We start from the raw sequence: 26773 nt of genomic DNA, 5'->3' as shown, positions 1-26773 counted from the left end.
CACTATGCGAGTGAGAAATCATTATTGGGTAATTCTATATTTTGAATTCTTCAACTTTTGATTTCCGAGGAAGGCTAGAGTTAAAGATTGCTACTGTTTCTAAAGTTGGTTGAGCAACTTGAACAAGACTTGAAATATGAGGATAGCTTGAAAATTATTAAATTACATACAAAAGGGTTTTTGAGTTTGTGTTTTAAGTCCACTTTATGCACAGTAAAGCTAATCGGGACTGGACCTACAGTTTAAAGTGGGATCTGAACCCCTATGTGCCTCCAAGGGGTATCGAATTCCAGGACCCCTTGATTACAAGGCAACGACGCTACCACTGTGCCATCGGTGAGGCTACAGGACAAAAGGAAAAATAAATTTAGGAAGACCATATTGACAATGCAATGATCAATTTTTGTAGTTGCAGAACTGACTTTGGTTACGTAGACCTGCAAGAAAAAGAAGTACAATATATATAAATATGTTACTCACCAATGCTGCCATTAACCATAGTGAGCTTGGGTGGGCTGCTATTTTCTGCGTCACTATACGAGGCTGCCAAGAGCGAGTTCTGTTGTATTGTGGAAATCGGGGGGAGAGGTGTTTCAGGTGTAAGGACCGGAGGTGTAGGTGGAGGGGTAGTTGGTCTCTTGACAAGAACATATTTGGGAATAGGACCTGGTTTCCTTTTGTTGGGCCGAGGGGAACTTGGTAACGATTCCATAGAGCGCTTGCTTCCTTTTCCATGGCCTCCGGTGCTGCCACCAACTAAATCGATATCCGCTTCGTCCACCATCATTCGCTGCAAAGAAATTAATTCATGAATTACATCCCACAAGAAAATTATGCCCAATACTTTCCCAAACATACATTTATTTATGTAAAATGTCAACTTCTTAACCCTTAAACATCAAGGCCTGTTTTACACAGTAAGGCCGGAATGCTGAGGATGTTTTCAGTGGGAAGTTTAAAATTGTGCAAGGTTTTGAATAAAGATTTATATCTTGGCAACTACAAATGCTAGAGTTACAATTCAGTAGAGTCTAGGCTACAAGCATATGGTCGAAAAAATTCAATTTTCATTTACTAAATAGAAGTTGTTTTTTTTTTAAATTGGAACTTTGTCGGCCCCATGTAGGCAATGCCAGAACATAAGGGTTCACCTTCACATGCATTCCATTCTCCTGGCAAGAATTTAACACTTGCTGCAGATACTTTCAGACAAAAAAATAAAACAAATGTGAATATGTCACATCTAAATATGCAAGGGTTAAATGTCCAGCTGGTACAAATGTGTACCAAACAGTGTCTTCAAGTAGTATGTTACTTTTGAAACATACTGCGTCTCAGATAATGTTCAGACATACAGGTTTGAATTGTTCCATGAGCCGTGAAGTCTGTTGTTCGTAATTGGCAAAGTGAAATTTTATTCTGGCTATATTGGGGATGGGAGTGAGGGGAGAAAATAGTTTCTTTTGGTTATATACTAGGCATGTTGTATTACTTTAAAAAATGTCTTTTTCTTTGAAAGTATCGTATCTCGAGTGTTCCTTGACATGTTTTTTACTCCTTTGGCACACAAGAAGCAAAGAGTTACAAGTGTATAGACAATCAGAGTGACCCAAACAATGCTTAAGAGGTACCAACCTCTTGACAGGGAATCGGAAATATGCCTTCGTTTTTTTTTTTCACGTGTTCAAGTGCTTCAGTTGTGTTCCATGTGACGAGTGATAAAACGTTTTCTACGTCAGCACCTGACATGGGAGAATGCCCAGTCAGCATCAGCTGAGAAATCATAGTACGCATGCAGTCGGTCTTATGTACCACAAAAAATTGTTCAGTGTTTAATCCAGCATGTTTAGAGTTATTATGTGCATAGGTTTTGTAAAAAAAAAAAAAAAAAGTAAAGTGTTCCCTTGTGCATAGCACCACACCATGAAGGCGTATAGGTTGTGTGTTGTGTTTAACTTTTTTCCATTTGTATAACCTTATTTTTTTTGATTGGTGTAAATAAATTGTCTTCTACAATTGACTAGACTGGCTAGGTACTTCGTACTTCAGCCCCAGGCAGGAGGGATGTACCGGGACCACCACCAACATAACTCGATAGACTAATCTCTTCGTCAAGGGGTCTGGCTGAAGTGCTGGAGGTAGCCTCTTAAAAGCATAATACACCAGCGACCTTCAGTGGATCCGAAAACTCCGCTGAGATGTAAATCCACAGAAAATCAGTTGAAATAACATAGCGTCAGACTTATGCAAAAAGCACTGTTTACGACAGGACAGAACTCGCCTCACGGCTTTAACAATCGGAAATTTGAATCTCCCTTAAATAGTTCGAGATACCAGATCTCAGCCCAGTGGTAATCGGAAAGTTACTGAGTGAACAGTTGTGGCCTCCAAGTTGTGGGCTGATTATCAATTGATACGTAAAGAGTTACCGCGAGGAGTGATACATTATCGAAGTTTCATTTCAGGGACTGTGCCTGCACATCTAGAACTACAGGTAAACAAACATTCCTTTGTTCCTTTCCTATTTCTCATGACCCTGCTAGACCAGTCGATTGAAGTGTAAATATCGAATGTCGAAGTGTTCCCTTATCAGTGTCAGGGGCGAGTTCCCTTTACATATAAAGGTACCTTTCACAAAAGCGAGTTGCTTTAGGCTGGCATAGCCTACGTTTCGATCCCAAAACCCTAGGGGTTTTATATGGTATCAATAACAATTGCCTAATTTTTGCAGAGTGAGAGGAACACACATGTAGCAACATGTCGGTACAATTTTTAATTATCATGTTGCGGTGATGCCTCTGTGGGAGTCCTCTGAATTTGAAATTTCTTCTGCAAGGTTTCTTGACCATAGGCTTATAGCCCAATTTGTAGTGAACAAAACAAGGTGTGATTTGTAATTCTACTTTTCGTAATTTCCAAGATATTGAATTTTATTTGTCTCGAGGGGTGAGAGACTCAAATGAGTTTGAGCAAGTGAAAGCATTCCCATTCAGCAATCTAATGTCTTGAATCTTTTTTCTTAGTTTTCCTTAACCTTTATTTATTCAACCCCTACATATGTAAAGTTGGAAATTAGTAATTAAGAAAATAGATACTATTATTCAGTGAAAAACCCCCATCAAAAGGCCAGTTAACATGAAAACTGAAGCTGTATTTAACAAGAGAATTACACTTGCATCATCTATTAATGCATCCAGGACTGCAGTTGGCAAACTAGCGAGGCTCTTGTGTGTGGATTCGCAGCCAGTATAGTCTTATGTGCAGCTCATGTTGTCATCCCTATATATTTGTGATTGATAGATGATTCATTCATTTCATCTTAACACCATTCATCCTTACCTTCGTGATTAGCCAAAGAGGTAGAAAAGTTAATTAAAATAAACTAAATCAATCATTCTGATAGAAAAAATTCTTGAGCACAAGCATCATTTCTTGACTTCTTGTTGATTTCTTTACTTTTTCTTGACTTTCATGCCTTTCTTGACTGGAAGGCATCCTGTTAAAACTTTGCAGAATTTTAAATTTACCGTTAGACGTTCATGCACACACCCAGAAAAAAAATGGCGTGGGTATCTGAGGGTTAAAACATTCTTACAGTATTTTTTTCTTTAAGTATGAACTGCACTTTCTGCATCATTTATGCAACCCAAAAATAAGAAAATGGGAAATAGTAAATCAAAAATAATAAATATGTCTCTTCACTTAACTTGAGAAATTGTTTCATGTGTAAATTACAAATATTGTAAAAGACTTCATTAATTATTGACCACATCATTTTAAACACAAAAAATGGTACTTACGTTATATGAGTATGTTATTTACAAAATGACGTTTCGAGAATCTACTGTTCTTTTCTTCAGGTCCAAAACTTCAACTACAAGAAAACTTTCCATAGCCACGTCAAGATATTTTAAATTTATTCGGGCAGCTCAGATAACGCACGACTTTGCATATATGACGTAAGTGAATAGGGAGAAAAAGTAGGGGAAGTAAGCGAGAGGAGAACTGCTTGCGAACAACTTCCTGCATTCAGTGAGGAAACATTTTGGGGTTACTAAGGGCAGTGAAATGATGCAGGCAGATTTTAAACTTTTTTAAAATTGTTCAATGTTGAAATACGTGTTTTAGATGGAAAGGATCTTTTAACTTCAGGGACTGTTAATTTGTAACTGAATATAGAGGCTACAACAGTTTTAGGCATAGTTTTTGAATTCCTGTCTAACCAATATCAAATCCACACCCCTATTCCTGGTTTTTCAAATATTTTGACGTGGCTATGGAAAGTTTTTCGTAGTCGAAGTTTTGGACCTGAAGAAGAGAACAGTAGATTCTCGAAATGTCGTTTTGTAAATAACATACCATTTTTTGTGCTTAAATATTTTTAAAAGACCTGTTATGTTGCTATTGTAATTCGGACATTCACAATGAATTAACCACATCCTAAATTAAAAATTAACTTACCTTGTCTATCTTGAAAGGATTTCCGAACATATGCTGCCTCACTGGTGCCGATTCGATCTCTCTTAGCAAAGGAGTCATTCGCTTCAGGTATTCTTGGTAGTTACCCATCTGGCTCACTGGCATGCTATGCATTTGGTCTAGGAAGAAACAAATTATTATTAAACAAGGCACAAATATATTTATAGAAATTACATTTTACATTATAAAGGTAAGATAAAGGTACCTTGTGCCTGTGCATAATGAGCTGTAACTCCGCAACCACCACTTTCTTCTGATATATTTGGCTTTTACATGTAATAATGAGGACAAAAAACATTTTAACAACCTGGAACAATTCAGGTCCAGCAGGAAATGCGAATTTTCAAAAATTTTGTGTCACTTCATTGCCCAAAATTGGGGGTTGCACATTACATATCCTCCTAGGATGGTATTTCACCATACTTCGCTCCAAATTTCGTCCGTCCGGCATCCATGGGACCCACACTAGAAGCGAACTTCCAGATTTTTTTTACTGCCTCTCTTATGCATTGTTGTTACTCCCCAAGGAGTATTTGCATATTTTCAATTAGCTTTGCACGGCTGTAAGAATGTACCACTGCTACAACCTACATTTTCCATTCACTTTGGTCTATTGTGGTGGCCATAGGAGCATGATAAATACATATTTTTTAAAAGAATTCATATTTTGGAAATGACAGACACCGTAGTAAATCAATACAGATAAAGTAGTACTCACTTTTATCACAAGACTGTTTTTTTAATAATTCTATTAATATGAAGAATTTGAGCAAAAAATGCAGCGGCATGGTATGCTAGACACCTGGGCTCAAGTCCTGGCAAGCCTGCATTTTTCACTGAAATATCTACATAGTACATCTCCTGTGTGCTTAATCTTCATGAACTTTTTCTTAGTATTGGATATTCCTATAAATATAATCTTGGTATTTTATTGAAGATCTTTGCAGCTTTTTTAAAAACCCATTATCAGTGTAAACTCACATTGCAAAACTGATTTTATCAATTGGCTAGTGATGTGCATTGAACGTGGTAACACTGCATTTGTCGTCGCTAACTGCCTCACAGTGACAGCCTGCATATTCCGCGGTACAACCAGCATTTCTGTTGAGTTGCTTAAGGACAGCACGTGCAGTGTTGTCACGTTCAACATAGAAAATTAAGAATTGTATTTGAAACCTTTCTACTTGCAAAGTATTTAAATTTCATTACTATTGGACTACTAGTTTTCTATTTAAAGATTTTCAAATAAAGAAGTCGTTTGGAAAATTGCAAAAAATTACACTTTCATTTGTTCTCACAATGATAAAAAATCAAAGGAACAATTGAAAAAAAAATTGGTAACAATAGATTGTCGTAAAATTGAATACACTAAATTTTGATGTAACATATATTTTGTAGTAGGTCTACTGGTTAATTTTTAATTAGAGTCCAAAACTCAAATTTTCATAATATTTAATCTGACAGTAAGAACTAAACATATAGGTTCGGCACAGAGGTTTTGAAAATATATCTAGAGAACAAGCTGTTAAAAGGAAAAAAAACAAAATTCATTGTAAATAAATAGGGTTATTAAAAAATACGGAAGATTACAAATCTTTATAGTGGGCACAAGGTTAAAGATACAACAATGTGCTATACGTCACAGGAAGAGTAAGAATCAAAGTTTTACGCACTCAATGTGAGCACCGTATGTGATGTGACAAATGCCAAAACAATAATCCATTTTATCTCACACGTGCTTCAACTGGTCTACAGTTATGGACTCCACGGCTGCAAGAATTAGATGCCAGGTAGAGGCAAGGCACAAGCAGCATCTTTCATGAACCCCGCAGATAAAAAACACAGTGCACAACAATGTACAAGGGCATGGTTGATGGCATGCCCAAGGGAGGCTTGGTGGGTGTTATAATCACTCCACCCTATGGCTTAGCATCTCTAAAAGAAACAACTTTAAATGCTGGAACTTAGGGCAAAATACACCATGTCCGAAAATAATTTTCAAGGTTTTAAGAAGTTGGTATATTGCAACAGACAAAGGTGAATGTTTATATTGTACACGTATGATAAGAACAGTAGTGGAAGTTTGCTACCCCGAGCGCTTATTATTTGTTTCCCATCAGTTACAGCAGCGTAGGTGTCCCGTGAAGAAGTCATCTTGTTTCATTGAACTTGCAAGACGTGGTTCTGCTGTTTCAGTTCAGCAATTAGGAAGTGATCCTCTGTCCTATAACAACACTCGTCAATGGTTTTAAAAGTTTCAAACTGGACGTGTCTTCAAAGGAAAAAGTTCTGGACATCCAAGTGTGTTGAACGAAAGCATCGAGAAGCATTGGACTACCGGATGGATGTGTGCCGTGTCACAAAAGGTGCTCACATTCAACATTTACAAGGTACACAATGTAAACTTGTTGAGTTGTTGTTTCTCACATATAAGTGTTGTCCTTGAACCCTACACATAAGTAAAAATAAACAACAATGGAACCCCAACAATCATTTTGGGACACACTGTATATGGCAGACTACTAAAAAAATAAGACAAAACTCTCCCTTTCGAAAATCCTTGGCACACCACTGGTCATGGTATCCACCTCATTCAATGCAGCATCCATGAACACAGAAGGGCTCCTCCTGGGGAGTTATCATATTGCTTTCACCACCTCCAGCGCTGCCATGCAGAATCCAATGGAAATTCTATGCAGGTTATTAAACCTTTGATCTTCACTCTCTCCAGAGATGCATAACACATGCTTGTATCTGTTACCATGAGTCCACAATAAAAAAAAAATAATCAGCTCCTTCTTTTTGAATAACCCTGTATACTTGAAGCATTCAAAGATGTACAGTAGAAAAGAAATAAGGATATGAGACTGTGTATCTTATGTTAAAACATTAATTACATCCTTACCTTCATCCTGAAGGCGCATATGTGACAGGGAAGGCTGCAAGAAATTGGCCCGCATTCTTACAACTTGATCGAGGAGAGATCGTCTTGGAATATCAAACGGATTTCGGTAACTTTGCATTCGCATGTTTCGGTCCTTCACTCCAACAACAAATCCACTGAATTCATTTAATTGTTCTCGAAGTGGGGTAAATTTATCTGCGAGAGAAAGAAAACAGTAAATCAAGTTGAAAACTGTATGTAAGTAGTGATTTTTTAAATGTAAGAAACATTTATTCATACCTCTACATTCTAACATGCATTTAAAAGTTTATTTATTTATTTACCTACAGTTTCGGATACAGTATTGAGTTAGTATTTTGTACTGAAACAGTAACAGCAGGAAAACAACAACGAAATAATACAACATGGCACACAAAAAAATTTAAAAGTGAGAGCATTTCCACAAGCACCAACAAAATTGGTGGCAACAAACTTAGTTGTGAAGTAAAAGCTGTAGGGGCAATATCACTCTCCTGAAGCACTGTTGCCGAGTGTACTTCTCCTTTTGCGAGTTGCACACCAATGTGCGGGTGGTCGTTCCGGAAACTTCATTGTGCAGTTGTACCATTAACCCCTGCCGATTTCTGGTGCTGTTGATATAGTTGTCTGAGAACTCTCTCACTTTACAGTATGTTTGGCAACATGTGGTGTGTCTGACACTAATTTGTTTTCTCCTGCTACGAGCATTTGGTGCTTTGTGACTCGAAAATGACCGTTCGTTTCCAGCCACCAGCTGGAAATGCGACCAGTACAGTTCACGATGAATGTGTGGTGGTTAGATATTCAAGGCAAACATAATGTCTATTTTTATGGAGGTGTCTCAGGGAAGATATTCCATGATGAGTAAACGTTGAGGACAGCCAATATGGGACAGATTAGTTTTTGAAGCCATGGTCCAGATAGGAGAGCAGCATTCAAGAATAGAGGAGGTAAGGGATTTGAAAAATATGGAAATCGATGGCTGGGTTTGGACTGTACTGAACCTGTACAGAAGACCAAGGATGAATTGCTCTTTTAGTAGTGTCTGTAATGTGCTCGTTAAAGTTTAGTTTTTCATCCATGATAACACAAGATCATTTTGAGTCTAAACATTTCTGAAGGGATTGTTTTCAATAGAAAGAATTTAGTTTGTTCCTTTATAGGGAAATAGTGAGGCAGAAACATTTCTGTGAATTTAATTCCAGTTTCCACTGACAACAACACACCATAAAGGGGAGTACGCCCACTTGTGAGCACTTTACACTTCCAAGATTCCAAACTCCCCCTCAACCCACCAACCTGTCCATTATGAACAATGGTAAAGCATCACTAAATCTAGCACAACTCTTCTACCAATACTTGTGCTTAGATTACATTGTAACCTTATTATGCAGACAGGTTGCAAAATATTGAAACATTTCTGAGAACTGTGTTCTTTTCTTCATTTTTTAAACATTTACTAATTACTCCAGCTATTTGCTTTTCCGTATGTCTCCCTCCCAAACACAAAAACAAGCAATACAAGTGATATTGAATTTATGGAGGCATACATACAGTGGAACCCAGATTTTACATTTTCCCTTATTATACATTCAATCTTGATGGTCCCAACATAGCAAAATGTTATAAAATTTTCCCGTATTTTTAGTTTTTTTGTCTTGGTCCCCTGAGAAACATAAAATCGAGGTTCCACTGTATTTCATTTTTGACGGAAACACAAACTGTGAAATAACACACTGTAATGTTCATATTTACATGTTTTTGAAAGGTGCAAGGTACATTTCCCTACCATATTTTGTCACAAAATTATGCAAAATGAACCCCTTCTGAAGCCTGGATTATCCTAAGAGTTATGCAAATCACAGAAAACTGATTTATTTATTTATTTATTTATTGCGTCTTGTTTATCATGTCGAAGTTAAGGCCTTTTCTACCACTTAACCATGTTTACAACAACATTTAAACCATTACATAGAAAAGTAAAGATTTGGGAAGCAAAAATGGACTCCTTTACACAGGAACACACTTAATACTCCGAGATAAATACCAAAATGTGCTATTACAAGGGAAATGTTTATTTTGTGAAGGGATGGGACAGATTAATCGGTACTGTATAGGTATCTTTTTTAGCATTTTGTACGTTTGGTGCGTATTACTCGCAATTCCAGAATATAAAAAGGACGTGAAAAATTAAAGTTAAAAACTGTACTTACGTATGTGAATATGTTGTTCGTATTTTCCTTTCTTTAGAACTACGTTTCGGAGACTAACTATACCCTTCTTCAGGTTTGTATGAAAACACTAGGTACTTAACATAGTACCACGTCGAAATGTAATAAAAAGATTGTGGACAAGGGTTGGTGTGGTTACATTTAAGATATTATATCCCTGCCCCAGACATATATAAAAAGCTCGTTATTCACTAAAAATTTGCACAATTAAGCTATTCTCATGTTAAAAAACGTTAAAAAGATAAAAAAAAACCTGCGTGTATCACTATATACAACTTGCAGGTACGTCCTTTCCTGCTCGACTGTGCTTCCTAATCCACATGAAGATCACTCCTCCATGAACGCTTTCCTCTTTCCTATATTTCCTTATTTCCCCTTATCGCGTCACAAATCAAACGTAAATTCTCGTTCCTCTCGAGCAGCTTTGGATAACTTCCGGAGTGACGTGGAAACAGATATTGGGTGCAATCTTCCAGGCTTTATCCCATTTTATTAGGAAATTACCCAATATCAGTTTCCACATCACTCCGGAAGTTATCCAAGCTGCTCGAGAAGAACGAGAATTGAGCAACAAGTTGGTGGTAGTCTGCTGGAGGGATGTGCAGCCATGTAGTCTCGATTGCCATCCACAATTTGGTCATTGTTGCCGTACTTTTTAAAAAAGTAAATGTCTATCAGTAGAATGATACAATATACAATTTCTCACATTTATTACGGAGGATAATAAACCATTCAGATTCTGCAAGGACCATTTGGAATTTTACATCAGATCAGTAAAATATCAGTTATTGGTATCAGAAATTTTATATTGATACTTTATCTGTATCGGCCCATCCCTAATTTTGTGCAATAAGTTTTTTTTATAAAATCAAATTCAGCATTTTTAACAATCCAGTATTTGCACCAAAATCTTGATCTTTTATTCACAATAAATATAAGGTATGCCCAAATGAAAATGAGACCTTTGCTGTAGCAGCGTTGTATCTAATCGAAGAAGGTAAATATGTTTGCCAATAGATGGCACGGTGTTTGTCCCAGATTGCAGGTGTAGCCAACGGCTTCGCCTGCTGTTTCCTCAGTTGGCGAGAGTTGTTTGGCACAGACGGGTGCATTATGGATTCCTCCAGAGAGCTGTAATCCATTTGAACAATGCCAGGCCACATACCCTCAACCTGCTGAGAACATTTTAATGGGAAGTTCTTACACATCCTCCGTACAGCCCCGATATTTTCCCATGTGACTCCCATATCTTCGACCCTTAAAACAGTCACTGAAAGGTCAACGGTTCACCTATGACGAGGAAGAGCAGAACACCGTGGAAAACTGGATCCGTAAGCAACCCAGGAGTTTCTACAATGAAGCCATCCACTCCCTTCCTACGCACTGGGATCAGTGCATCAATATCAATGGCAATTATGTGTAGGTATCATGTTACACATTAACTGTAATTCACATATTATGTAATGCAAATATTCTGTAATATAATATTATTTAGATATAACCGTAGCTTCCATTTCATTTGGGCATACATTATCTATGGTTCTATCAATTTGCTGTTAGTTACCAAATCATTCCCAACCTTTCACGTGAAAGCACCACAATTCCGCCCATCACAGTCAGGACAGCCTTACCAAAAAGTTGAAGTCCCCACCGATGGTAAAGAAGTGCAGACTTTGCAACACTGTGATTACATCTATCCCGGGAATCTCTGAAACGAGCGAACGTAAACAAGTCTCTGCACCAAGTAACGACTCGAGGGGCTCGGCCAATGTACTCCCGAGAGGAGAAGTGAGTGCGGCTACCAGCCATTTGCAGAAGCGCACACTGCTTCGCTCCAACTTGCAGTCTCCCCTTCTCTACTGTTAAGTGTGGCCTTCTTCTACAGATTTCCGGGACAGAGAATAGAGAAAACTGGCTATCAGCTTACCTTGCAACAGTGGATGAGAAACTAAATCCTTCTTGAGCGTTGATCTAGGAACGACACGTATTCCTTCCGCTGGCATTGCTTTTGTTTTCCCGACATCATTACATAATTTGTCGTACTCCAGCTTGGCGGAGTTTTTGAGGCGCTTGAGGTAATTGAGAACGCTGTAGCTGAGGCTGTTCTCCATGCTGTCCGGAATAAGACTTTGAGCTAAAGTCGGAGCACCCATCCGTGTCAAGGCTCGGCGAAGAGGCTACAAGGAAACACAGGAGTCGATTAGAAAAGCCACCGAAAAACAAACACTCAAAATTTTGTGTAATGTGGCAGAGTTACAGTTAAATACAGTACAACCTCGAACGTGAAATCAGGCTTCCACTGTAATTACCAAATTCAAGAGATTAATAAAAATAAAGTAACTATTTAATAAGCAGTGGAAAGTATCCGTGTAAGAGCACTAATAAACTTTTTTAAATTCTTACAACAAATGAAAAATTCAAATAATATGCATATATTTTTTATTACTTAAAAAATGAAGTCTCTTTTGCAACTAAAGGAGAGTTTATATTACATACCATATTAAGGGCTTTAGACTCCATTCCAATTCAATTCCAAATTAAATAAAAAAATATCTTAATAACGAAAGAAATTGTTCCCAAGGCCAGGATTTGAACCCTGGCATCGTAGCGCGATGTGCTAACCACACCACCACGAGGGTCGCCTAAATGACACACATTAAATGACAAGACAATGTTACCAAACACACAAATAGCCATAGACTCATCAACTATCAAGTATCAAAATGTGTTTTAAACAAGTCTAAAAAAATGTTTAAAATGTGTTGCTTCAAACACTTTTGTTTTTACCCTTAGATGCTGGCCGTGACATCTGTGTCTCACCCAGTGGTGATTGCTCACACCGGCATGGAGTGTTGTGTGACTTTGGGAACACCCTGTTTATCAGATAATGTTCCGAGGTACATGTTTTGAGTGTTGCCATAAGCAATTAGTAAAGTTTAGTTTCATTCTGACTACATTTGGGGGGAGGAACAATTTCCCACCGAAAAATCACAGATTATACATTAGAATTTTTATTTTATTTTTAATGAAAGTATCTGTAGCAAGGAAGCAATTTTTGCCACGAGAATGAAACATATACCAGGCAATATGCAGGTGCCATTTTGAACCTTGGTGTTTTGACCATAGGCTAATGTGAACTGAGAAGAAAAAAAAAGCTAAAATTTATAACTGTAGCATTTGTAGTTATTGAGATATGCAATTTTATTTAAAACCTTGCATAATTTTAAACTTAAGACTTGAAAATATGATTTGCATTGGGGCCTACAAGGGGGGGGGGAGGCCTCTGTGGTTAAGGATTAAAGAAAGGGCTTAAACTGTATCAGCTGCTTATGATATTTCTATTTCCCATGCAGGCATTTATCTAGAAATACATTTTGGGGAGGGGGGATGGGGGATCCGAACCAAGTGTCTCAGAAATAATCCAATAATAAAATAATAATTTAAATGTTTGATTTAAAATAATTATATCATAATTATGTACAATTACCCGGCGCACACCCACCCAGCGTCGAATAACATGGGTACCTGGGGGAAACCCTGGGGGGTAAAGGCGGTCAGGGGCGTGATGCTGATCACATCACCCCCACTCACGACCGGATCAAGAAAGTGTGGGGCGTTACCCCCACACCCCCTATACGCCTTCATGGCGTGGTGCTATGCACAGGGGAACACTTTACTTTTTACTTTTTATGTACAATTAATTAATAATTAATACATGTAAACTAATTAATATTGTATTATTATTACAGGCACAGGTAAAAAAAAAGTATACGAATAGAGTTATTGCTTATGTGTAGTTAAAATCGACAAAACTTGTGTGTAAACAACTGTCCTGGCAGGAAAATTAATTTTAAATAGATAAAGAATCGTATATTTATTGAATAACAAAAAATAATGCAAGGCACAGTTGACGAAAATTACGGTTTTTGGTTAACATTTTATGCATATGAACTAGTAATGTGCGTAAAGTCATACAAAGCCTTATGACCTCAAAAAAATCCTTGCCTTCCAATAAGTTAGGTGGAAATAAACCATTGGTTTTGCAACAAATGCTAATCAAGTATATTTCCATTATGTATTTTTAGTACTTGGTAAGCCTTTTGGGGAAGAGGGTGGGGTACGGGCCTTCTGGAGTCCCCTAAATACCCTTATTCCCATGCATGAATGCCAAAAGGGGTAAATGATCAATACGAGGTCCACTATTTATATTTTGAGCCTTGGCAACACTGATTGAAGTTAGGCGCGATTTGACATTTGCATGGAATCGTTTGGCATTATTGACCATAACGTACTTCAAATGTTTTGTCAATAGCTTGATTTGCGTTGTTTATGTTGCCTTGGAGATTGCACGACAACAATAAAATGGAATTAACTCGTGAACATTTTCGTGCAATGATTTTTTACGATTTTTGACGTGGATTATCAAGACAAGAGTGCATCGATCAACTTACTTCCACATTTGGCGATGAAGCCCCATCCTTTGCCACTGTGTAATGCTGGTATAACGAATTTAATCGTGGCCGCCATTTGCTCACCGACGAGATTCGCGAAGGTCGTCCAAAATCAGTTGTTATTCAAGAAAACATTGATGCTGTCCAAAACCTAATACTGCAAGATCGTCATGCGACATACTGTGAGATTGAGGCTACCATAGGCATTAGTTCCACCAGCATATATAAAATATTACATGATCATTTAGCTGTGAGAAAGGTACGTTCTCATTTGATCCCACACAATTTCACAAAAACTCAAAAAGACGCTCGCATCAATTGGTGCAAACAAATGCTCAATAAATACAATCGTGGTGCTTCAAAAGACGTATATAAGATTGTAACAGGTGACGAATCATGGATATATGCATATGAGCTGGAACGTAAACAGCCGTCGACTGTATGGGTGTTTCAAGATGAACCCAATCCAACAAAAGTTGTTCGCGCTCGAAGCACATCGAAACAAATGGTCGCCTGTTTTTTTTCGGGAAAACTGGTCATGTGGCAACTGTGCCTTTAGAGGAACGTAGAACGGTCAACCCTGAATGGTACACAACAATTTGTTTGCCAGAGGTCTTCGGTCAAATTCGGAAAACAAACAAACGCCGTCGGATCATTCTTCATCAAGACAATGCCACCTGTCACACATCTCATCTAACAACCGACTTTATGAACAGTCAAAAAATCGAATTGATGGGTCATCCGCCGTACAGTCCTGATTTGGCACCCAATGACTTCTTCTTGTTCCCGAATGTCAAGAATAAATTGCGTGGACAACGATTTTCGTCAGCGGAAGATGCAGTTGATGGGTTCAAAAACCATATTATGGAGGTGTCTCAAGAAGATTGGAAAAACTGCTTTCACAAATGGTTCGAACGAATGCAAAAGTGTATTGACCATAAAGGAGAATACTTCGAAAAACAGTAAAGCAGTTTTCAATGCCAAATTCCTGTTTTTTCATTGTTAGGCTCAAAATATAAATAGTGACTCTCGTACTATCAAAGAAAGATAAAAATAGACAATTATCACCAGGGAACGGATTTACATGTAAATACAAATTTATGTATGAAGCAGAAATAAGTTATAATTTGTATTATTTTTGCCCATCATGGCAGGTAGACAGTTTTTGTATTCCATATTTCAGAACATTTCTCAACATATCCTCCTATTTTGCATGATAACTACATGTCCCATGTGACCGAAAGAGTTGGGCGAATTTCTTGGAAATAACTGACAAAGTCCAAAGCGATGTTAAACAAACAAAAGCTTACGGCCTTTTTCATACATTGCAATTGCATTAATTACAAGTTTGCTGTCATCCGAATATAATTTTTTTTTTAATTTCACACCTCTCAACTGTTTGCTTTTGCTATTGAGTCATTCCATGCCAAATCAACACAGATATGTGCAATTTCCAACCTGACCATCTCCGATTTTCATGAAATTTGGGGAGTTGAAACTATGCATGGAACTTAGTAACTATGAAAATTTTGAGTCTCGTGCATCTTGTAATTGTTAAATTATTCAAGGTCAAAGTTCGCATAAATTGTCCTTTTTGAGCCCGCTTAGCTGTACTAAATGTACTGTAACTCTGCCCCTATTTCGCCTAGGAAGCTCAAATAAAGCTTATTATACAGGAAATTGAACAAGCTTTCCAGTGATATATAACAAGCCTATCTTTGTATAAAACATTTAATTCTGTCACATGACCTTGACCTTTGACCTTGAATATCTCAAAACATGTCATCACCAAAAATCGTGAAAAAAATATATTTGGTCCCTCATGCCATACTATAAAACATATCAAAAAATCATTCTGGGACTGCAATGGGATCGGAAGATACAAAATAATATGTGTAACTATGTGACTGATAAAAGCCTCATTACATGAACTATGACGAGTGAAAAGTATTTTAACACCCCCTACAAAATGTAAAGAAATAGGTTAGGCACAGAGAGATCTCTATCTGTGTGTGTCAAGTGCAGGTCTGGCATATTGTTGACCGCCATATTGAGTTCAACGCAAAAATTTCAAAGGAAAGGGGGTGATGTGATATATCAAATCAGCCTAGAATTTCACGAGAAATGAAGCGGCGAAGGTTTTTCCAACGCATCTTTAGCCAGCAAAAACTTATATGCATATCTTTCACTTTTTGCACATTATAATGTTATCAATGTTCCTGTGAGCACACTCGTTGACGTCTCTCACACTCACATAGAACATTTGGCAATGTAGCAGGTGTAACATCACCGCAAGCAACAACTATGACTTCTCTCAGATGGTCAATATCACGGACTTTTAGTGCATGCAACATTTTCTTCAAATGTTTCTGAAGGTTGAATGATTTGTTGTTTTGAGTCCATTTTATGCACAGTAAGCCTAATCGGGACTGGACTTACAGTTTACAGTGGGATCGGAACCACTATGTGTCTCCACTGGGTATCGAACCGGGGATCCCTTGATTACAAGCCGATGACGCTATCACTGTGCTATCAGGAGGCCTGTTTCTGAAGGTAAAAGTCCTCCTGAGATGTTAGATGCAGGCCTTTTTAAAGATCCCCGTCTGCCAATCAATCTACCTAGAAATTTACCGTGAAACAATCCAAAACAATTGCTTAAGAACTATTCACATGATCTCCCAAGAAAATAATTCCCAACAATTGTGCAAGATTTACAACATACCCACAGTCACTTCGAGAATGCATTACATCTACCTGAATAAGGTATTCCATAGTATACATAACAAATCATCTCCATTGCACAATAGGATTAAGCTCCGCTCTGAGTTCAGCACCCGAAACACCAGATCGTCCTTACATAGACACCTAGTAATCCCCAAACCTAACAAAACCAGATTTGGCCAGAAGTCCTTCTCGTACCTAGCAGCGGTAACCTGGAATTCACTCCCGACGAAGGTCAAACTCAGTACACGCAAAGTGCAGTTCTGTTGTCTTCTACGTTCACATGCATATAAATTCTAACTCCAGTAATATTATTTTCAGTGCTTACCCCGCCCACCATCACCATTCCCACCAGACACATATGTTTTGTATCCATGTACTTTGAACATTAATTCCATACACACTCATACCCAAACCCACACCCCCTGACATTTTCCTTTCTTCTAAATGTGTATAACTCTCAAACTTTCATTAGTTCATTGCTACTATACAACACTTTATACTGTATGCTCATGTAAATTCATCTCATTTTCCTTAGATGTAGCTTTTGTATATTTTTTACCACATAGGGCATCAAGTCATTATTTGTATTAATATTGTTCTAAACTAAATGTTGTATGGCTTAATTGTAACCCTATTGAAATAATAAATAATAATAATAATAATAAAGAAATTGCCACAATGTCCACATAGTGTGGTCACACTCTGGCCTGTTTCAAAACTCTGGAAAAGTGCCATATCCCGTAAGCAAGGATGAAAAACCTGTTCACTTAACAAATCCAAGTAGCCCTCAACATTTAAGGTTCCCTTGATAAATATGGACCAACCATTCCCGTTCTCCATACACTATATCACATCATTAGCGTACCAGCAACAACCATTCGGCTGGGATCTGTCTACTGTAGAATATCAAATCACAGGTATTGCATATTCTTTTTATTAACTTCACAGTGAACATAAAAATTAGCCTCGTCAATGAAGAATTTTTCATTCCAAAGGAAGTGTCACGTAATTGTTTGAGATACTTTTCCTTTCCAAATATTCTTCACTATTCAACTATTTGGTGAATGTTGCTGATTAAAATCATATGCAATGGTGCGCATACTCATTCTCTCCAGAGATGTCAGCGCTATCTCGATGAGTTCCTAACACGTTAGGAGCATTCTGATTCTTTGTTTTTAACACCTCAAAAAGGAGAAAATGGTTACAAGCATGCACTAATAACTTTTTCCTGGCTAGAGATAAGTTGGGAAAATATAGCAATATGGACCTGCTGCAGTTGTACAACGTAAAGGTTCCCAGCGACATCACGACCATCTAGTACGAGTTTCAGAACACTGGACCAACAATATTCCACCATGTGCACAACATGACCTTCTTTTCAAACCATCCTCTTTGAACAAGTGTCATTGCTTCTTGCCGTGGCCGCAACCACTGGCAAAATATCGTAGAAAGGTCTACTCTTCGTCACTTGTGACAATTCGATGCAAAAACCTGTCGTCCCGTGGCTTTTGAAGCAATTGTTCACAGATTGAGACTTGTCATTCAGCCTCTTGTGATGTCAACTCGTGAAGAACAAGTCTAGGCCATCGAGAGACAAAACCCATTTGGTGAAGAGAGTGAACCATGGTGCTTTGGACGATGCAACCTGTTGTGCCAGTCGACGTGTACTGGCACTTTCATCTGCATCCATGGCACCCAGTCTCCCACATTGGACATCGGGGCTTCTCTTCACACTCCAGTCCCAAGACAAGAACCGCTTGAACTATTTCTGTGCTGTCCTAATGTTCACTGTGGCCTCGCCTTCCACAACACAAATTTCTCTCGCAGCACTCGTACAAAACAAGATACGCACGGCCAATTTATTGACCATGACAGACTGCCGTAATTGCACTGTGACTTGTAGAAATGTGTTGTGCCTGTGTGAATGTGTGTACCAGGTGGCGTGCAAGGCATGTGCTCACCGTGAGGTGTTCGCTTGGCTTTCCAGGCATTTTCTCCAAGCCCACTGTTTCCATTGTGAAAAAACAAACAAACTTTTGACTCAACTGGTATTTTGGCAACGTTGGAAGAGAGTCGCAAGTTGAGCAGATCATCGCTAACCCCACCCTCGCTACTAGTTGCATGCCTGACAGCAGCACCAGAAGCAACGATTTTGTGGCACATGTACGGGATTCACTTCTGGTTTCTCTTCAAGACAGAGTCAGTAATAATTACAATGCCAAGTCCACATTTTGGTGAAAATAACTAAACATGCAATTACATATTTATCACAGACACAAATATAAGCTGTTACTTACCAACGCATAATATGCAGGCATTGTACGTAAGTAGTTTGAGAATTGCATCCGCCATTCACTTGTTGGTTTGAGTCTGTGGGTCTTGAAAAGCTCCTCCAACAATGGTAACAACACTGGGTAATTGTAAGGCATCACAAACAAATTCACACAACTCAGATTAGTGCTCGCTTTGAGGTAACCGAACGGATGGCCTACTTCTGAATTCTTGTAACTGTTCGCCACAAAAACCTGGAATTATAAAAAAAATTAAAAATGATATGACGCTCTCGGAAACCTGAAAATATTAATTTACAAATTTTAATTATACATGGAGCCCAGAGATTGAATGAATGAATTAGAATTTTGGGTGCATGTGCACATCTGGAAATATTGCACCTTTCAAAGTGTACAACCAAGAATCCTCTTATTAAAAACCCTTGAAGTTGAAAGAGTGGTGTAAAGACGCTCTTGAGAAATCATGCAAGGTAGTAAAGGGTAATGCATAGTACGTACACAACACATTAGAAAGCTAAAAGCATTTGTTAAAACACTCTCATCATCTCTCAATATGGATAACAAACAGTTGGGAAAACTAGGGATGTGCCGAAGCCGATTACAGATGTATGAAAATCGGCAGAAATTGACATATTGGCATTGGTATCGGCAAAAATGCGATATTTAAACCAGTACCGATAATAGTAGAGTTTTACCTTCTGATAAGTTTTATATTCTACGCTTTATTGATTCGTCATTATTGTAGAGATTTTGTAATAAAATTATTGCAAACTCTCATTTAGAGGATCAACCTAATTATAAATCTGAAATAAAACAGTACATTGTTGAACCAGGATCTGCTGTTGTATTGGAAATTCAAAAATGAGTATTCAAACCTGAAGCAAGTGCTGAGAAAAATACTTGGGCATACCTGCTGCATCAGTATTCAGTGATTGAGTGTTCAGTGTTGCTGAACAGATTTGCGATAAGAGAAGAAGTAGGTTACTTCCTGAAGTGCTTCCAAATCTCGTGTTTCTGAAGTTGAATCTGGCAGAACAGGAATTCATTTTGCATTTCAAAGAACTGCTTGTGTACTAATGTTAAATCTCTAGGTTCACATAAGCTTTTGTATATGCAAATGTACATACCAAATTTATTTTTGTCATGCACAAAATAACATCCCATTTCTGTTTAATAATCTCATATATCGGAATCTGTTAAATATCGACATCGGTAAATTTCTAGCTCCGTGACATCCCTACTAAAAACATTTTTCTGAGGAAAGGAAAATTGGCACTTTCGATAAGAATGTGATGAACATTTAAAACAACATTACATACAGGACATATCGGAAGGTTCATCCGTTGCATTAAATTAGAATGGGTGATATGGCTGTGTCCAATTCGAAGTAGAGTTGAAATGACTTCTTGATGGGAGGGATGGTACAAGGAACACTATGGGTTTGATAATGTAGAAACTTGATCACTCTTCCTGCCACGTAATGAGTAATGAAACATTCTACAGTAGCGACTGCCAAATCCAGATTAAATTTTATCAGATAATTTCGTCTGACTACCATGCGAGAGACCTAGGTTCGATCCCCGGTGGGACAAAAACCAGGATTTTTTCCAGCTGTTCAAGTGGCTCTGGCATCCACCCATCATCAGGAATTTAGCGAGACCAGCGCTGCCATTTTCTACACCTCACTTTCTTCAAATGATTGACACACAAGCTGCTTCTTCAGATGCAGTAAGATGTAATAGTACTAGGCACGAAGTCAGGATTGTAAAGAGTTTTGCATCAGAACATCCTCACTATACTTTACACCATAAACAAACAGGTGCTTGAGTTAATGTGTAAGTAAGGAATGCAACACCACCATTCAAGCTCGCTTATTTTCAGTTCCTCGATTATTGTGGTTAAGAACTACAGACTCCATTGTGTTATGGGACTCCTATTTTCACCACCAAAGAAGAACATTCTTCTCTGATTCTCCTAGATAACACTAAAATTCAATTAAAATTTAAAATTGAAATATTTAGAAGTGTTGGTATTGTCGATATCAAACTTTAAAAATCAATATTACACAGCTCTACTTACTGGTAACATTTAATTCCAGATTTCAAGATCACTAAATATTCGAAGCAGCATCTGTTTTGAACCATAAAGTTTGGTCACAAAATGAAAAATCACTTTGTTGTGTGTGTGCATTCACGAAATAATAAAGGTATTCAAAGTGTACAGAGAACGTAAAAAATGTGAAGACGAGCTCAATAGGTGATTTGCCGAGTGAAATTTCTGCAAAGCTACAGACCATTCCAATATCAACCACCGAGTGTGAAAGAGGTTGCAGTAAAATCAATGTGACTCCTACTGGAATAGAACTAAGGTTGAAACAGTATGAGCATTGGTGGGAGGGGAAGAAAAAAAAAGGAGTAGATGATCTTTTCCAATAAAATGCCAGATTTTAAAAGAAACTAAAATGTTGTCATTTTGTCAACTGCAGCTAACTTGCAGGTTCAATTGTAAGTTTAGATGTTCAGAATGCAAAAATTTGCAAAGGATAACAGTCAAAAAATAACAAAAAAAGCAGCGAAAAATCTTTTTTTTTCTTTCCAAAAAAATGCTTTCTTTAGACCACTTCCCACTCTACTACGGTGGACAATTTTACTGTGAAAAAAAAATTATTCTAAAAAGTAGCTACAGGAAGGACACCATCTGCCTACTCAAATGGTACCTCAATTGTATTGGTGGAACAGAGCTATGTCACTCATACACAAAATCTGTTTTTCTTTTTTGTTTTTTTTACGAAATGGATGGGGCTTCTGGACTGTCATCTTCATAGAAATGCTGATCTGTCTACACTGCCAATTTTGATGTAAGCAAACAAACATGAAGAAATTGATTTTTTCCCTATGGGAAAACCCAGAAGCCCATCGATTTCATGATAATTTGTATAGATATCTTTCAGATTTAGTAAACTTCCACACTACAAATGGAGCAACATCCCTTAAAACTTGTTTTCTTTAAGACATTGTTTCTGTTCTCCTAAAACATCCATACATGTTTACCATGGGCATCCGGAAGGGGGGCAAGGGGGGGCCGTGGCCCCCCCCCTGGAAAATGGAAGTTAACCAAAAATTATGTATTTCACACATATAATTTCATTTTAGCCACAATAATGTGTGTTAATTATTGCATGAACACCATAAATTCAAATTTAAGCAATGTTTTTTTAGGGAACAACACTATTTTGGGGGAAAATGTGCCTTGTTTGCCCCCCCTGGAAAAAAATACCTTCCTTGCCCCTCCCTGGAAAAAATCCTGCGGACGTCCATGATGTTTACATACTTTTATCCCTGTTTGGATGCTTGCAATTTCCACAACTTGGTAGCGCCACCATATTTCTCTCATACATATTTGGGATACACCAAGTGCAAGTCATATAAAACTGCAAACATGTCATTGCACAAGAAGGTAAAAGATAGATGGGCAGTGGAATTGTATATCGGCAACAAAGTAACAAAGCATATGCTGGTGTGCAATTTGCAGTTTTCGTGAAAAGTTATTCCCTCCCATAAGTACTTGTTTCTTTGTATGTCATTACGTTATATGTAATTAGATACAATATTTATAAATAATATTCTTGTTTTGTGTTAGTGTATACATTACTTTAGATAGTGGGTCAAAATTCACTGGAATTTAATAAAGGTGTTACGATATAAAAAGTCCCATAAATTCATATATTACTATGGAAGCAAAAAGGAAGTTAGATCCACTAACAAACACTAACAGGGTGTCTACCAAAATAACAAATGCAAAATTCTTGACTTTTTCTTTTTTCTTAACATTTATTTAATCGTGCCCTACTTAGGTATAGTTGGAAATTAAGAATGTCAGACATACAAGAATATAAATCTTAAGAAACAAATTGAACAAATCTTAACCACAACCCAATACAATTTTAGATTTACAAATATTTAACTTTATTAAATACCAGTACAGGTATATAAGTAAGTGTTCCCCTGTGCTTTGCACCACGCCATGAAGGCGTATAGGGGGTGTCGGGGTAACGCCCCACACTTTACAGGTATATAACAATGTAAATTCACTACATGAAAATATAAAAATTCTTGACCATGAGCACAATCTCTTGACTTCTGTTGATTTCTTGACTTTTTCTTCGCTGGTCAACACCTTGACAAAATGCCAGGAAGTTAAATGTGTAGTATTTCTTTCTGGTTCAACTTGGACACACAAAGTACATGGTTAACCTTTCAAAATTGTGTTCTGACTTCAGTGTGATAAGCATTCAGTCAGCAAGCTATTGTTCGACATCTTCGTAATTGTTGAAGTGTTACTGGGAAAGTGAGTGAGACATCGATGAAAACATGTGGTAGTCTGAAGGGGATAAGTCTGGTGAGTATGACGGCTGGGGCAAGAATTCCCAGTCAAGTGCAGAAATTGTATCTCTGACGCCTTTCGCTGTGTGTGATGAGGCGTTGTCGTGCTGCAAAATCACTTTTCAGTGTCTTGTCGCCCAATCTGGGTGCTTTTTGGTCAATGCATGGTTCAAATTGATGAGTTGTTGACGGCAGTGAACGGTATTCACTGTTTCACCTGGTTTCAGAAGCTCATGGTACACCACACCCTTCTGATCCCACCAAATGCACAGCATTGTCTTCCTTCCAAAGCAATTTGGTTTTGCAGTCAAAAGCAATTTGGTTTTGCAGTCAATGTTGAAGGTTGTCCTGGGTCAACCCATGACTTTTTGCATTTTGGGTTCTCGAAGTAGATCCATTTTTCGTCCCCAGTCACTATCCGATGCAAGAAAGACTTTCTTTCATGCCGAGAAAGCAACACTTCACACACCGTTTCTTGCTTTCCATTTGTCTGTCCTTCAGATGATGTGGGACCCAAGTTCCTGCCTTCTGGATCTTTCCCATGGCATGAAGACCATCAGATATGGTTTGGTGACCAACATTTAACTTCTCTGTCTTCATCCAACAGTGCTTGCAATTCGGTATCTTGGAATATTTTCGGCTGGCCTGGGCGATCTTTGTCTTTCAAGTCTAAATCACCACTTTTGAATCATTGAAAACAAACGCACACATGCATCCTGCGTTAGGACATTGTCACCGTACGATTCCACAAGGATACAATGGCTTTCACTCGCGTTTTTCTTTTGACTGAACAAGAAAAGCAGGATGTGCCGCATATGCTCCTTATTTGGTTTGAAGGCCAACATGTTTCCCACACAAACCCAATATCACGATCACTCGCACTTGGTTGCACATCCATGGCATTTTGACAGGTACTGTCCTGGCAAAACACTGACATAACAGTTGAGACTGTGCACCAACCCTTGCTTCCAGCGCCATCCAGCGACAAAATTAAGAATTATTAACTGGCACACCTGGTATTATAATAACTTTGCCACTTTTAATAAATTCCTCGCTCCTATCTCATTTTCCACGCAATTGTTCATACAAAAAACACCAGCTAAACCACAAAAATAGCAGAAGCCAGGTACTTATGAATAACTTTCAATTAGCCCTGGACTTGTAACAAACAAATGCACCAATGTGAGGAGGTGTAAAATTTTCTCGTGTCTTGTACATGACGAAACCTCTTCACTGCCCGTGGCTTATATTTGGTTTCTGCACCTAGTACAAAACCCTCCCACGTTGAGTGAGGACACTAGTGTACAACATACATCAAACTTATCACCCTGCGAATGCCATACTGGAAACAAATAAACGAAGGTGACGCCTCCATTTCGTTCGCCAACTGCCAGAAAATATTGTGTCCGCTTCTGCTTTCCCACTTATGTTTCTCGTCCAGAGGGAAATTTCCAGGTCGTATTCCAAAACTTTCCCTTTTTCAACATTAAAATTCCCTTTCACAAAAAATAATAACACTAAACACGGACTTAGGGCTTACCTGGAGCTTTCAACCTAGGAGGATGTAAGAACAGGGTGTATATGAAAATAACAAATCCATAATTCTTAACTTTTTCATGAATTTTTCTAAACCTTTATTTATTCGACCCCAACTTATGTAAAGTTGGAAATTAGCAATTAAGAAAATAACATTTATTTAAGGGGGTTCTCAAGCCATGTTAAAGAATAGGCCCAAATTCCCAGACACAACCGTATCACAAATATAGATTCGGTACGGAAGAAATTTTTTATATGAAAGATTGTTTTATTCACTACAACCTGAAATACTTAAAATTTTCTTATGATTAAGGTATTTTAGTAAATAAAATATATTTTAGTAAATGAAATAAAGTATAAGGTTCTTATGTTCAAACTCCTGAGTGCAGATGGCGCTGAAGTGGACAAGTGTCTTTTACCAATAGTAAATAGCACTCTTGAAATTTGTAATAAGGACAACAGGTTTGACTTTTAATGGCAGTTGTGTACCATGGCAGTTTTGTGCATAAGCTTCTGTGGAATATAAATCGACAATGTAGACTGTTGAACTTTACATAGCAGAGTACATACATTTTTGCTTGCTAGCGTTGATACTGGCTTGAATGATGATGATTTACTAGAAATTAAGAGTCCAAAATATGCTCAAGAAATGATGTTGCAAGTCTTAATAATATCTGACAGCAAGTGGTCATCGATTGTGAATTGTAAATTAGAGGAAACTAGATAAAAAAAGAAGCACTGCAAGTGGTGTATCTATCACACATTTACTAAGATTATTGGAAGTTGAAATTTTGAGAGGCATTTTCCCAAAACATTAGGACATTCATTGCTTCCTGAATGGGATGATGATTTGCAAGAAGCATATCTCTCAGACACTGGCGGCAATTAGGGGGAAAACAGATACCCCCACTTTTTGCCATTTTGGCCCTTGCACTATGCTAAACCTTATCTATAGTGGAGCCCAAGTTAAGAGTTCAGTATGGGCCCTTATGGGCTTTTACTTTTGTTGCCACCACCCCCAAATAACAGTGTTTCTGTCAGAAAGGAAAATGCTTAACATTCGAAGAGTAAAAAATAAATATGCAATAAGCAGAGGGATTGTAAGGTTTTGAAATTCTACACCTTCTTTTACAAGTCAGACCATCGAATAAAGACGTATTCTTTACTTGTGTTTACGTGATTTGGGGAGCTAAAAATAACAGCCCTCCGAATGTTGCCACTTGCTGCAAACACGTGTTGGCCTGTTGGGAAGAGGGAAGGGGGAGGGGGGAATGTCCAGGCAAAAGTTCCTCAATAGACTTCCGTCCTTTCGTCCCTTGGGATCAAGAGTTTTATTGTGTGCGCGCTTTCTCATTTTGGGTAGTCGTTCAAGGAGTTCATTATTAGCTCTATTATTATTGTACGTACAACAGCAAAATGGAAAGTGGAAGTGTTATTAAGCGAAAAAGTGGCCAGTGTCTTAAAAGTAAAGAGAGACAAATTGTAGTAAATATTTTTGATTATTTAAAGCAGAAAAATCCTGGCAAAAGTGTTAGTTGGATTGTGAGTGAAACCGCTGAAGCGACTGGAATTTCATGTAAAACTGTTTACAAAATTCGCAGCGAAGCGGTTCAAGGAATTCTTACAACACCAAACAAAAGGAGACAGAGGAGAAACACGCCAAATAACAGCAGGTATGTAAAATACAACGACTTTGTTCGAAGCGCTGTGCGGTAGAAAGTCCACGAGTTCTTTTTCAAAAATCGTCCTCCAACCC

The 26773-nt window shown here is 37.9% G+C and overlaps 1 protein-coding gene across 1 annotated transcript in view; it reads right to left on the bottom strand.

The window, feature by feature from the left end:
* The window catches only part of IntS6 (integrator complex subunit 6), a 116358-nt gene that overhangs the window by 19327 nt on the left and 70258 nt on the right, over window positions 1–26773 (bottom strand). The window contains exons 8-12 of the mRNA XM_083115771.1: window positions 19106–19333; window positions 11561–11810; window positions 7385–7579; window positions 4462–4598; window positions 481–790 (exon numbers count right to left, since the gene is read on the bottom strand). Coding sequence (XP_082971897.1) covers window positions 481–790; window positions 4462–4598; window positions 7385–7579; window positions 11561–11810; window positions 19106–19333 — 1120 coding nt within the window. The remainder of the gene's footprint in view (window positions 1–480; window positions 791–4461; window positions 4599–7384; window positions 7580–11560; window positions 11811–19105; window positions 19334–26773) is intronic.

The sequence above is a fragment of the Lepisma saccharinum genome (genome assembly GCF_977018435.1).
Source record: "Lepisma saccharinum chromosome 12 unlocalized genomic scaffold, izLepSacc3.1 SUPER_12_unloc_1, whole genome shotgun sequence".
Classification (NCBI taxonomy): Eukaryota; Metazoa; Arthropoda; class Insecta; order Zygentoma; family Lepismatidae; genus Lepisma; species Lepisma saccharinum.
This window is presented reverse-complemented; position numbering and strand designations above follow the sequence as displayed.